A 15,460-nucleotide genomic window follows, 5' to 3' on the forward strand; every position below is an offset into this window, starting at 1 on the left:
CAGATCAACTTACTGAAATCAATCAATCAATCAATCAATCAATCAGTGTTTCATCCGTGGAAAGACATCAATAAAACCAGCTTGAGATCAATAATGTCATGTTACATCACATTTACTACAGGAAAGACATTCAGTGACCATAAACTATAGTCAGCACGAAAAAAAAAAAACCTCTGGAAAGAGCATTTACATAAATATATGAACTACACAACAAACTGGATAGAAATATAATTCTATCAAATGTTCTACATTGAATTTTGATCATCACTAGATGATGATGATGATGATGAAGGCGTGTGTTTCTCATGATCTCTCTCTCGTTTCTCGCAGTGTGACGGCTCAGGCTCCGCCTCCTGTCGTCCACATCATCAACGGTTACTCCACAGTGCAGACACACCCACTGGAGCACGGCAGAGCCAATCAGCACAGGACGTTCTCAGGCTCCTCCTCCTCCTGCTGGAGCCCCGCCCTCACTGCGACGGCTCTGTGTGTTCAGATCCTGCTTTTATAAGGTCTGATGAACACTAAACCTCCTGCGTCATGCTGAACACTTCACTTCAGCTCCTGAAGAACCAATTCTATGTAAATATATAGATGTAATCTAGTTTTGAATAAAGCATTTGTTTGTTTACTTATATAAATAAGAATCATTATATTTTTGTGACTAAATCAGATACTAACTAGCTTAACTTCAACTGGCCTCTCTCATGAAACAGAAGTGAATTTCTGCTTGTAAAACTTTAGAAATAAAATCACTTTCTTCAGTTTGGTGACACTTTCTACATAAAAGCAGATTTACAAGTGACTTGTGTTTCAGTCTGTAACCTCATGCATCTGATGATTGTTCAAAATGTTATGGCATAGAAATGAGTCATTTAATTTATTGAATAGTAGTTTTAGTTGATCTAAATGTGTTATGTGATTGTTGATGGCAGAAGGACACAATCTAATGGTGTTTGTGACGTTACAGTAGTTATGTTTGTCTATGATGTTACAAGCAGTAAACTATTGAACTAGTTGAGGGTCCTTCAATACCACGACTAAGGTGCCCTTGAGCAAGGCATTGAACCCCCAACTGCTCCCCGGGCGCCGCAGCATAAATGATGCCCACTGCTCCGGGTGTGTGCTCACAGTGTGTGTGTGTGTTCACTGCTCTGTGTGTGTGCATTTCGGATGGGTTAAATGCAGAGCACAAATTCTGAGTATGGGTCACCGTACTTGGCTGAATGTCACTTCACTTTCACTTCAGCTGAATATAGATGATGATGATGATGATGATGGACTCCAGACGTCTGGACTTGACCAATGACTGGCACCGCGGCTCTATGGAAGAGAGCTTTTATTATGCTCTTTAGAATAAATCATTAGATGGATTTATATTTTTGAATGGGACGGTTTATTTCTGGTTGCCGATGAAGAGTGAAAGGATTTTTCTTTGTAAAACAAGACGTATGATGGTATGGGGTTGTGAAAGCTGCTCTGAACAGAACAGAATACAGTTGTATAAACATCCGAATGGTGATTCACTGTAAATGTGTGTGTGTGTGTGTGTGTGTGTGTGTCTTTAGTAAACCCTCGTCAGAATCACTGCTGTCAGAGATAATCAGCACAACTTTCCATTCATAAGAGCAACAATAAAGCAAACCATACATCCAGCATCCTGAACACAAACCCAGAGAAAATCAATCTAAACTCCAGCACTGCTAACGTCCTGAAGAACACACCAGCACAGCTCAGCTTCACAACTGATCGCTGAGTTACAGAAGGGCAGAGAAGACTAACCCTAAAGCATGTAACCAATTATAACTAATAACCCTAAACAACAAGCACATAGCCAGTTAAGACTAGCTTTAAAGCATGTAATCAGCAGATAAGCCTGAAGAAACAAGCATGTCGCCAATAAAAACCAAGCAGACCTAAAACAAGCATGGAAGGAACCCCATTAATTAAGCAACAAGCATGAAAGAAAACTAACCTGAGCAGCAGCACAATGACAACAACAGCACTGGGCTGCTTCAACTTCTTCTTCTACTTCTACTTAAGCATTTTTGGCGGTTGGAGAACCAGCTAATAGGAGCTTTAGCGCCACCTGCTGTACTGGAGATGTACGACAGAAAGATAACAGAAGAAAGAAAGAAACAATCCCCACTGTGATTTGGATTCGTTCTAGGAGGCCTGTCTCTTTCAGATTTTAACTGAACTGTACAGACGTTTTCTTTAGTGCTGTTCTAACTATATTTTCCAAAGTAAATGTAAGTTTATATATTTTCAAATACTTCTTTAAATATTATTCTCTTATGTTCATATACATGACATTCTATTATTATGTGTTTTAGTGATTCAGGTCGGTTACAGTGTGTGGATAAAGCATGTGTGTGTTCACCTGTTCACTGCAGAGTCTTACTGAGCCACGTGTGTGTTCTATTCTGAGACAGACTTTCACCTTTTTCTCTTTTCTACACTGACTTTAATTTGAAAATTATATAAAAAAAAAATGCTGTATCATTAATATCCCAGTATTCCTGCCACAGAGTTTTTATTTTTATCTTTATTATAGTCCTGGCTTCAGCTTTACTTAATTTAACCTGTAGATCTGTTTTGGATTTAGCTCTTTATTTGTCTCTTCACTTCCTTCTTCTTTGATTCTGTGCTAATGCTATGAGTAAAGTTAAGTTTATTTAATAACAAATAAATCACAATGGATTATGTTTACTAAGTGGGTTATGGTATCTGCACTTAAGACAACTAATTGATTTACTTTATATCTTCAAGACTTCAATCCTCGTAATCACATTACTGTTACTGTATTTGGGTGAGAAGTAGTAAACTTTACAGATCACTATTATGATGTTTTAACAGACTGAATATATGATTAATGACTTTATCTCCTCTCTCTGAAAATGTGTGTGTGTGTTTTTTTTTTATCATCTCACGGACTTATTAAAAATGTATACATTTGAAATATTTAAAAATAAAATTAGATTTTTTTTCAGACAGGTAGGGATTCATGAACTGTGGAATTTCTGTGCTGGTGTTTATTCATCCAGCACCATCCCAGAATGCACCAGAGGCGTCTCATCAAACACAAATCCTCGTCACACGTCCAGCAAACACAGGAGTTTGTGTTTCCACAGGAAGGTGTTGCAGGAGATGTTGATGTGCCGTTATTACCATCACATGCTGGCCAGAGTTTAGAGGACTGACTGCTGAGTGAAGGATCGCACCAGAGCGGCTCTGAAACACTTTTTCCAAGCCCTTCTGAGAAAACACAGAAAGATGTTTGAGAGGAAAGCTGGAGAACCGTGGAGGTCCAGCGCTCAGAGGAACGGTCCATCAGAGACACGTCTGGATGAAAACTGATGCCTCTCATCATCACAGGGCTTTATAACCCTCTATGGACATTACAACACAAGATACAGATTACAGTTGACTTATTCCTTCTCATCAGGTCATGACACAATATAATTAGTCTATAATATCAACCAGCCCTAACACGAGGCACTGCTGACATTATGTGAGCCCTACAGTATGACGGTAATTCTTAAAGAACATTTTAAGATCAAATAAAGAAAATTTAAGGAATTAATTAAATGGAACACAATTAAATGTCTAAGAAGCAGAAAATGAGTTCAATTAACACCTCAAAGTTTGAAAATACAACTTCCAACAGATCTCCATTACGTTTTAATTCATTTTTGACAAAAAAAAAAAAAAAAAAAAATATATATATATATATACAGTACAGACCAAAAGTTTGGAAACATTACTATTTTTAATGTTTTTGAAAGAAGTTTCTTCTGCTCATCAAGCCTGCATTTATTTGATCAAAAATACAGAAAAACAGTAATATTGTGAAATATTATTACAACTTAAAATAATAGTTTTCTATTTGAATATACTTTAAAAAAATAATTTATTCCTGTGATGCAAAGCTGAATTTTCAGCATCATTCCTCCAGTCTTCAGTGTCACATGTAACATCAGTCGATCACATGATCCTTTAGAAATCATTCTAATATTCTGATTTATTATGAGTGTTGGAAACAGTTCTGCTGTCTCATATATTTGATCAATAAAAGGTTAAAAACAACTGCATTTATTCAAAATTAAAAATAATTATAATAATATATATTCTAATAATATATTTTTTTTACTATCACTTTTTATCAATTTAACACATCCTTGCTGAATAAAAGTATTTTATTTTTTTTTTAAAGAAAAATAAATTACTGACCAGTAGTGTATATTTTTATTACAAAATATTTATATTTTAAAAACATAGCTTCTTTTTTTTCATCAAAGTATCCTAAAAAAGTATCACATGTTCTGAAACAATATGAAGCAGCAGAACTGTTTCCAACTTTGATAATGAATCATCATATTAGAATGATTTCTAAAGGATCATGTGATAATGATCCTAAACATTCAGCTTTGCATCACAGAAATAAATGATACTTTAAAGTATAATAAATTTAAAAACAATTATTTTAAATTGTAATAATATATCAAAATATTAATTTTTTTTCTGTATTTTTGATCAAATAAATGCAGGCTTGATGAGCAGAAGAAACTTCTTTCAAAAACATTAAAAATAGTAATGTTTCCAAACTTTTGGACTGTACTGTATATATATATATATATATATATATAAGTGCTTGTATGTTTGTATATGCTTTTGTTTTTTTGTAAAAATGATTTACAATATATATATATATCATAATTTTTGTTTCACTTTCAAGTGCAAATGTCTAAAGATTCATAAATCAAGATGCATTCACTGGAGGTGCAAAATGACGATATGAAGTGTAATTTTCTGAGAAACTGATCAAAAGTTCATGATTAGAACAAGAAATCTACTTATTTCAAAGGAAAACAAGCTTTTAAATGCCATTTACAGATATTAGCTTCTGTTTTAGGTAGGGTGACCACCCGTCCCGCGTAGCGCGTGCGCGCACAGCGTTTGAAGCCCAATTCATGCGTCCCACAAATTGAGACTGTGTCACGCAAAATCAATGCTTGCTCAAAAAAAGTTGGTCGCTCTATATCTTCGAGCCCCAGGCAGCCCAACGAACATTACTTGACAGTTCAGCACGTTACTGTTGCCACACCCACCCCTCAGTTGAACTGATGACTAGGTTGTTGTCAACTTTTCCGTTGTTGTCATGACAGCGCACGCACGTGCATACCAGACACACTGGGAAGGAACTTTTAGATGCACGCTTTACGATTCGAAAAATGGTGAAAGTGAGGCACCGCCATCATCAATTAAAAAAAGAGAAGGTGTGTCCTGTTTCAAACTGTTTTTTTTTTTCATGCGCCTGCCTTTACTAACATGCAAGTTCACCATCCTTTCTCCCCCTTCTCGTTCCGTGAACCTCTGGAGTTGTGAGTTTAGACTTTTTTTTTAACTGTTCCTGTGGTGTTGAGCAACTACAATTCATTTTAATCCTATAATTTTATATTATAATTTATTTAAAGTGAATAAATTATAATGAAAAATAGCTAAAGTAAATCATAAGTGGAAGTGCATCTGTCAATTCTGTCATGAGTATACATCAGCAATTACACATGTTTAGGGGAATAGGGCATTATTAATATACCATGTAAGGTGGTATGTGTTAGAAATGGGTAAACCACTATCAGTGAGTCTGCCCATGGGGTGTCCCACATTGTCCCTCAGAAACGTACCCCTTGTCCCCCCTTGTCCCCCCTTGGGCTTATTAGCAGGTGGTCACCCTAGTTTTAGGTGACAAAGATGTGCACAATCCATGTATTATTTTATAATCTTTTAATATTTTAAAGCCTTTTTTTTTTTTAAAGAAAAGCATCTCAAGCACAGTACAAGTATCAGAATGCTGCATAATGTACATACATATAGACAACTAAATAAACCAGAGAAACAAAAAAGGGGGGGGGGGGGGGTTATCCAGTGCTTGTCTCCTTAAAATAATCTAAAAAAGGGCTCCAAGATTTCAGGAAAAGTTCGGGTTTCATTCTAATTCCCAATTTAATCTTTTCAAGTTTAAGGGCAAAAAGTAGGTAAAAAAAACCCATTGACGGTAGGTTGGAGGAGACGTCCAATTAATTAGTATAAGTCTTCTAGCCAACAGTGTGCAAAGTGCAATATTATCCCTCTCTAAAGATGTGAGTTAAACATTCTCCGGAACGAACCCAAATAAAGCCGTCAGTGGGTTGGGATCTATAACTGTGGTAAGAATTTCTGAAATACAACTAAAAATGAAGGAGGATGTATCCTTTTTAAGATAGTGTACCAGTCTTCTAACGAAATACTCAAGTCCTGCTCCCAAAGAGACTTTAATGTCCCGCTAGACGGGGTTTGATTGTCATTTATCGTGCTGTAAATCCTTGAAATGGCACCCCTTATACATTTATGCTGGTCTAAAATACACTCCTGGACACCTCTAGAAGGGAACTCAGGAAAATGTTTACGGGCAAAGCTCCGAACTTGAAAATACCGGAATAAATGTGAATTGGACAAAGAAAATTTATTTTTAAGTTGGCCAATTGATATTTTAAAGCCTTTATTATTTTTTTAACTTTACAGTTGTGCAGTAAAATTCACTTTAAATATTCACTTACCATTCATGAAGATAAATGTGGCAAAAAAGTGTCTCCTGGTGGAAAACAAAGACTTTAAAGATGAAAATGACATGAAATTAGCATTATAACCAGTAGATGGTAGCAGAGGCTCAATCATTAGCTCAGCTGCCATTGCAATCCCTAGTTTTTTTTTCACATCTTGCTTTTGGATTTATTATAAAATGACTATCATAACAAATTATAGTACTTTTTATGTACTGACGTTTGAAGTAAAGTGTAGCACATGACCTGTGGTGCGTTTACGGCATTCTGAAAAGCGGAGATGTTTTTGTCTCGTTGTGGTGCGGATGGTTCACTCTCTATTTGCGCGCATGTCTACATTTGAATTAACAAGCACACAAAAGATGCGATATGTGTACAGCCTCTCAGGGCCCCGATTTACTTCACGCAAAATAGAAGAACGAACTGAAGTAATTTAATTTTGAACAAAATCTGGTCAAAATGAAGTTAATTTTATGTTCATTTTGGAAGTTCGAAATGGCTTGTGAAAGCAAACTTACCGGAAATGAAAAACACCTTCGTACTACCATTGGTCCGTTTATTACGTGCTGAGGCTCCGCCTTCTTTCAGGCAGAACTCTTCTCTGGGTTAATTTTCATCTGTCAGTCAATGGGCTCGGGGGAGACGAGAGAGACGTGGACTTCTGCGGGTGTCGATATTGTACAATTACACATACAAATACACATTACATTTAGTCATTTAGCAGACACTTTTATCCAAAGTGAATTAAAAATGAAGACAATAAAAGCAAAAGAGCAAAGATATGTAAGTGCAATGACAAGTTTGGTTAGCCTAATACAGTACACTTAGCAAGTATTATATACACACACATACAAAGAAAAATAGAAAGCTAGTGTTTTTTAATAAAAACGATAATGTAGAATTAAAATAGAACAGAAAAAAGTAAGAGGGTCAAATAAAGATGGAAGAGATGTGTTTTTAGCCGATTCTTGAAAATGGAGTTGAGTAGGTCTTTCCATCGGGAGGGAACAATTAATGAAAAAGTCTGTAAAAGTTATTTTGTGCCTCTTTGGGATGAACAATAATGTGACGTTCACTTTCAGAACACAAGCTTCTAGAGGCATTCTGGATTAATTGTAAAGGTTTGATAGAACTGGCTGGAAGACCTGCCAAGAGGGCATTGCAATAGTCCAGTCTGGACAGAACAAGAGCTTGAACAAGGAGTTGTGCAGCATGTTCCCAAAGAAAGGGCTTGATCTTCTTGATGTTGAATAAAGCAAATCTGCAGGATCGGACAGTTTTAGCAATGTGGTCTGAGAAAGTCAGCTGATCATCAATCATAACTCCAAGGCTTCTAGCTGTTTTTGAAGGAGTTATGGTTGATGTGCCTAACTTGATGGTGAAATTGTGATGAAACGATGGGTTTGCTGGAATCACAAGCAGTTCTGTCTTGGCAAGGTTGAGTTGAAGGTGATGGTCCATCATCCAGGAAGAAATGTCTGTTAGACAAGCTGAGATGCGAATAGCTACCGTCGGATCATCAGGATGGAATGAGAGGTAGAGTTGAGTGTCATCAGCATAGCAGTGGTATGAAAAGCCATGTTTCTGAATGACAGAACCTAATGATGCCATGTAGACAGAGAAGAGAAGTGGTCCAAGAACTGAGCCCTGAGGCACCCCAGTAGTTAGATGTTGTGAGACATCACCTCTCCAAGATACTTTGAAGGACCTATCTGATAGGTAAGACTCAGACCATTGGAGTGTGGTTCCTGAGATGCTCTTTGTCAGTAGGGTTGATAGGAGGATCTGGTGGTTAACTGTGTCAAAAGCAGCGGACAGATTAAAGAAGATATGTATTGAAGATTTGTATTCCGCTCTTGCCAGTCTTAGTCAAGGAGGTTGTTCTGTGTGAGAAAGGCAGAGACTTGGTTGAACACAGATCGCTCAAGTATTTTTGCAATGAAAGGAAGAAGTGAAACCGGTCTGTAGTTATGAGTCTGTTTAAATGTTAAAAACGAGTGAATTAAGCACTTTTTAATGTTATATTTTGTAATCTTGGTATTGTTTTATATTTGTACTATATATTTTTTTCCTCATCCAAAATTTTTTGAGGAGACACTGCCTACTTGTGCACAGTTTACTTATATTTAGTTTATGAAACAGTGTTTTTAAATGAAATGTAATTATAATTTCTTTGTCTTTTGCATTTGTGAAATTCATTTAATGCTGGTTGTGTTAGTTTGAATATTGTGATCTTTCAAACAGATGTTTGGTAATATGAACAAAGCTTCGACTCGGTTCATTCATCTGATGGACAGAAACATCTGTATGTTCAAACGTACACATGTGTGAGGAGAAACTTCACACAGAAACAGGTGCACCTGAAATATGAATGATCACAGTATTCAGCGCATCTCTATCATTACCCCAGAGCAGATTTCAGTCAAACACAAAACATATTGTGAGATTTGTTTTTTCATACAACAGAGGTCACAACTGTTTGGTTACCAACATTTATTCAAGTTTTGTTGTTGTTGTGTGTTTTATGCAAATTTGTTATATGTTAACATGTTACAGACAACAAATTAAATTTTTCTTCAAATGTGTGTATTTTCTTGGACTGAAATATATGCAGGGCAAAATATATATTTTAAAAGCTTTTAAAAAATAATTATATATTTACATTGTTAAAATACATTTAAAAATATATATGTATATAAAGAAAATAACAATGTAAAAGATATGTTTTATAAAAGATATAATGTATTTTGAAATGCACTTGAGCAAATATATTTTTGGCGCTTTTTTGTATATTTTAAATTGAATTTCTCAAAAATATTTGAAAATATCTATTTTTTACAGAATGGGGTTTGGTGACGGGCCGATGGCATTTATCAGTACAAAAAAAAAACATCTGTTCAGGATGAGTCGTCAATGTTTTTGGTCTTTTTTCCCATTAGACTAACCCATTAGAGAAAAATATGACAAAATATTTTGATCAGTGTTTACGCTACCATATAGATAAAGTCATGGACTAAAAACCATCAGTTTTTGATTCATTGGTGCTATTCAGCCTTTCTGAGGATGATGCAATCATGTCTGCAGTGATCGAGAATGTTAACCCTTTCTTCTGAAGCTCTGAGTCCTGAGGACAGACGGATGGAAAAAGATCAGCCATGTGGAAACACTTAGCTTGAGACTGAGGAATATTCACAGCCCACAGATGAATATGGACACACTCCTGCAGATTCAGAGAGACTCCTACAGACACTGCTGACTTTCAGGAAAGAGATGGTCATCAAAGCCTTAGTGTTCATCAGAAACAGCCTCAATGAACACGTTTGTCACACTCTTCTGTTGCAGCACAGAACAGCAGCTCAAGCTTGTAAAACCTAGAAAAACATTTCTGAAATATTGCTCACAGACAATTGAAGCGTTGAGCGTGAAGAGCTGTCCGAACGAAAGCTCGACCACATGAAACGTGACGTCCAGTAATCAGACTGAATCAGTCGAGCTGGACCGACAGTCATGTGACCACATCACACAGATTCTGGACAAACCACTGAATGACCCTCAATGCAAAACAGCTTTAGTGAATCAAAACCAGACACACCAAAACACTCACATCAATGCCAACTGCTCTCAGTTAAAGGGTAAAATAAACTACTAACCCTCAGTCATCCTAGGTGTATATGACTTTCTTCTTTCAGACAAATCCAGTCAGAGTTATATTAAAATTGTCTTTGATCTTTCGAGCTGTTTCATGCCACTCAACAGGTTTTGCATGCATCAATCAAAAAAAAAGGGAAATAAAAATCCTTAATTAAACCTCACGTGGCTCCAGTTGGATAAACAAAGACATGTAGCGAAAAGAAAGAAAAATATCCATATATTCCAAACGTAATAATCGCACTGAAGCTCAGTGTTGTAGATGGAAGCAGTTCTCATCTCTGTGCATGCTCCCAGAACTGCTTCTGTGTACATCTGCTAGATTAGAGTCATCATTGTGTTTCCAATCAAACAGCTTGAAAGATCAAAGAGAATCTTTAATATAACTCTGACTGGATTCGCCTGAGAGAAGAAAGTCATATACACCTAGGATCCCTTGAGGGCGAGTAATTTATGAGCTAATTTTTGGGTGAACGAACCCTTTAATATGATTTGGGAAAATATGTAAAGCATGTCCTGCAAAGCCCACAAATAACCAAAATGATCATTAATAACAGAAAACCGTTTTTACAGCTCATTCCTGCTTCCGTTGACTTCAAATATACCATCGAGTTTACTAATACATGACTTTAGTGAAGGAGTATGGACACTTCTGTCCACTAATGGATCTCCGGCTCGGACGGACAGACCTGCTGATGTGTGTAATGCTCAGAGGACGAGCAGATGTTTGTACGGTTAGTCAATCCTTTGGTTTCATTACAGAGTTTGGCTGCAGACGCGTGTGAAGAGAGGACACATCTTCATATGAATGATCAGTGCTGGCCTGATGTACAGCTCAGACACAATACATCACACCCCAGTGCACTCATGCATTTAAACTCTCTTGCACAGAACAGATTCATCCACACTGACGGCGAGTTCCTCCGAGAACCGAACCTGAATGAACCCGAAAACACACAGCAGCCTTCATCCTGGTTTGAGGACAACAAGACTCAGAGATCAGATCAGCAACACACTCAGCTTTCGGCTTCATACATGCTCACATTGTGAGGCCAGTTTTCCTGAGGCTCGGCTGATCAGAATAATCACCAGGCCACGCTTTGAATGAAGAGCTCAGCTCCGCTTCATTCATTTTTGTGCTGTTTTTATCCTCTCTTCTGAGTGAACGAATCCAGTAACTTGTGCAAATCCCTACTGTGTGTTGCTTAAATATAAGAGTGCATCTGACTTTTCAAACTTTCAAACTAGACTCTCTCAAGGTCACCTAAACTTTGTCTTGATCAACTTCTGTATCTAGTTCTGTTTGGGATTCAAGAGAAGTCTGGACCTATCCTAACTTTAAGATGTTTAGGATGAGTTTTAAGTCAAGTCAAGTCACCTTTATTTATAAAGCGCTTTAAACAAAATACAACATGCATTAGGAAAACAGTGTCAATAATGCAAAATGATAAGTTTTTCAAATATTGATATTCAAATTGCCTGAGTTTTGAGAACGTAGCGGACGTAGAGGATTATAATGTAAAAGGAGCTCATTCAAATACTGAGGTGCTAAACCATTCAGGGCTTTATAAGTAATAAGCAATATTTTAAAATCTATGTGATGCTTGATAGGGAGCCAGTGCAGTGTTGACAGGACCGGGCTAATATGGTCATACTTCCTGGTTCTAGTAAGAACTCTTGCTGCTGCATTTTGGACTAGCTGTAGTTTGTTTACTAAGCGTGCAGAACAACCACCCAATAAAGCATTACAATAATCTAACCTTGAGGTCATAAACAGTGTTTGGAATAACGGCGTTTAAAAGAACGGCGTTAGCTAACGACGTTATATTTTCAGTAACGGGGTAATCTAACTAATTACTTTTCCCGTCGTTACAACGCCGTTAACGTTACTGAACGTTAAATGCGGTGCGTTACAATGCATTGATTTAATATGCAATCCGAGCGCACCCCTGACTCACACAGCGAGTGAGCAGGTGGGTTAATAACGAGATAAGCGATTATGATTGGCTAAGGCAGAGTCATGTGTTTCATGGTAGCCAATCAGAGCCAGTGTTTTTACACACACGCGCCAAACACACAGTCACACACACGCGCAACAGCTACACAGGAGCAATCCGATGAAAAGTTGGCATTTTCAAGGTGGAGATATAAGCACTTGTAACCCCCACAAACGCTCACTACCCAGGGTTTACAGGTTCTTTACTGGACTAAATACTTTCAGTGGGACAATATCCAAGAAAACCCTCAAATACCCAAACTCAATTAATAATTTTATTGATTTACAATCATAATATTAAAACCCAGGGGGCAGCAGGTTAATGCAGTCATGACAGGTAAAATTTAATTAAGGAGGCAATAAATGATTTCAACAATGTTAACTTCAAGAAAAATAAAGCAACAACCAACAGGATATACTCAGCACAAGATTTCAGTAGTTAGTCAATGCATGCATTAAATATATTCACGTGATCACCTCTCATACATAAGTTCATTACACTGCAAAACCCAATAGTCATAAATACCACACCAATAAATGCATACCAAATATTAATCACCACAAACCGTCAATCATACTCGTGCTAAATATCTAGCCGTCGTCAACTGTATAGGAGGCGGATGGAAAAGGATAACCTGCCCACCCCCTTACACACGCACTCCTTCTACACACAAATAGCGCCGGGGGACCTTTGGGTTCACACATACATCAAGGCCTCCCCGGCAAACACAGCAGGAACAGACATCAACACCACATACAATAATAAAAACAAAATGTACTGCTGGCTTTCTTACCCGCTACAGGACGTGGGTTCCGCGTTCAATGAACTCAACGGCGGCCGCCAAACATAAACGGGAAAAACCCCAGCAAAATATCCCTCCCGCTCGATTCGCACAACAATCTTAAACCCACGTCCCAGCACGGCAGCTCTTGGTAAGGAACTCAGCAGCAACAACCCGAAAAACCCTCCCGCAACAACCAATACATCATACATTTATAATGCTTCCCTCTAATTACTAATGCCACACAGGTGTTCCTTTTCCCCAGCGCATCATGAGGAAACACGGAGGACGCTCTCAGTATTGCCACTCCCCTTACTTAAGGATGAGCAGCTTACACACTACTTCAAATTCATTGTAGTCAAAGGCAAGAACGTGCATGTAATGTGTACATGTAATGTGTGACACACGCATCTACAAAGCTAGTGGCCAAAAACACTTTTCTTACAAAGAGTGCAGGATAAAACTCTTGCTGTCTGTTGACGTGCAATAAATCTCGAAAGTTATGTACGAACACCTGTCTGTTCTACTTATTTCAACTGACTTGTGAAAACTGCTTAAAAAAAAATTCTTTGACATGTGGCAACTTTTTTTTTTTTTTTTTTTTACAGTAACGCAAATAGTTACTTTCCCTGGTAACGAGTTACTTTTATTATAGAGTAATTCAGTTACTAACTCAGTTACTTTTTGGAACAAGTAGTGAGTAACTATAACTAATTACTTTTTTAAAGTAACGTTCCCAACAGTGGTCATAAATGCATGGATTAACATTTCTGCATTTGACATTGAGAGCATAGGCCGTAATTTAGATATATTTTTGAGATGGAAAAATGCAGTTTTACAAATGCTAGAAACGTGGCTTTCTAAGGAAAGATTGCGATCAAATAGCACACCTAGGTTCCTTACTGATGATGAAGAATTGACAGAGCAACCATCAAGTCTTAGACAGTGTTCTAGGTTATTACAAGCAGAGTTTTTAGGTCCTATAATTAACACCTCTGTTTTTTTCAGAATTTAGCAGTAAGAAATTACTCGTCATCCAGTTTTTTATATCGACTATGCAATCCATTAGTTTTTCAAATTGGTGTGTTTCACTAAGATCCAATAAAACTAATAGAGAGATACACCCACGATCAGATGATAAGAGCAGATCATTTGTAACTCTAAGAAGAGCAGTCTCAGTACTATGATACGGTCTAAATCCTGACTGGAAATCCTCACATATACCATTTTTCTCTAAGAAGGAATATAATTGTGTGGATACCACCTTTTCTAGTATCTTGGACAGAAAAGGGAGATTCGAGATTGGTCTATAATTAACTAGTTCTTTGGGGTCAAGTTGTGGTTTTTTGATGAGAGGCTTAATAACAGCCAGTTTGAAGGTTTTGGGGACATGTCCTAATGACAATGAGGAATTAATAATATTTTTATTAATAATATAATTCGATTTTTATGAAGAATTTGAATTCTTCTTAAGTTTTGTCTTCAGAAAAATTTGGGAAAACAAAATATACTCTTAAATGTTCTCTCAAGTTAAAAAATAAGAAAATGGCATTTCAGAAAACTTTTCTAAAGAATGTTTTGTGAAAGATGAGCAAATAACAGGAAGAATGATGATATGAAAAAGCAGTCTCTGCAAAGGTTGTATCATCATCATTAATGCAGGAACACTGATGCAGTCCTCAGATGTGAATATCCTTATGCACTTGGATCCTCACGGGGTGCAAATCTGACTTTCTGGAAGAACATCTAGAAATCAACTACAGAGAACCGTCTTCTATCAAAAAGATCATCAACGACGGCAAATCAGACGAAGAAAAGCCATGATCTTGAAATCTGAATGTTTTATACAAGCTTTATTTACAACTTGAATAACAACTGTACAGTTTAGCAGCATTGGAAGAGTGAATGGAGACACACTTCCTCCAGCCGCGCACACACACACACACACACACACACACTCTGTGTTTGACCTCTGAACTCAGTCCACACACGAGAAACTCATTCAATCGCCTGTTTAAACCACACAAGAACACTGCTGATCGCTCGTCCTGCAATCACTGAGCATTATTACAGGAATATTTAGTAACAGCTGATGAAGAGAAGCAGAATATCGTTTGTAACACTGTAACCGGATTCATCATCATCATCTTGGAAAGCACAAAATGATTTCGTATAAAACAACTAGCAGAGCAGTTCCTCTGTCGTTCCCACACTGAAGTCCAGCATCCAGACGCTGAAGGAAGAATCGATTATAACGCTGATGAAGAAAGGAAGGTGAACATGAACATAAACTACAGGAAATACTCAAACACTCCATAATGAGACTAATATGAAAACATGAAGAACATGTAGGAGTACATCCATCTTTAAAGTGTAACAGTCACAGCAAACGCCCACAGCATGATTGACTCGTGCCGGCCCCGCCCACTTCT

General features: G+C 37.2%; 1 protein-coding gene across 1 annotated transcript in view; it reads left to right on the plus strand.

The window, feature by feature from the left end:
* LOC132131872 (metalloprotease TIKI1-like) overlaps positions 1-1,025 on the plus strand; it is a 38,445-nt gene extending 37,420 nt beyond the window's left edge. Inside the window, exon 7 of the mRNA XM_059544006.1 lies at positions 331-1,025. Coding sequence (XP_059399989.1) covers positions 331-511 — 181 coding nt within the window. The 3' untranslated portion in view covers positions 512-1,025. The remainder of the gene's footprint in view (positions 1-330) is intronic.
* Positions 1,026-15,460: the final 14,435 nt, after the last annotated feature.

This window comes from Carassius carassius, chromosome 4 (genome assembly GCF_963082965.1).
Source record: "Carassius carassius chromosome 4, fCarCar2.1, whole genome shotgun sequence".
In the NCBI taxonomy this organism is placed as follows: domain Eukaryota; kingdom Metazoa; phylum Chordata; class Actinopteri; order Cypriniformes; family Cyprinidae; genus Carassius; species Carassius carassius.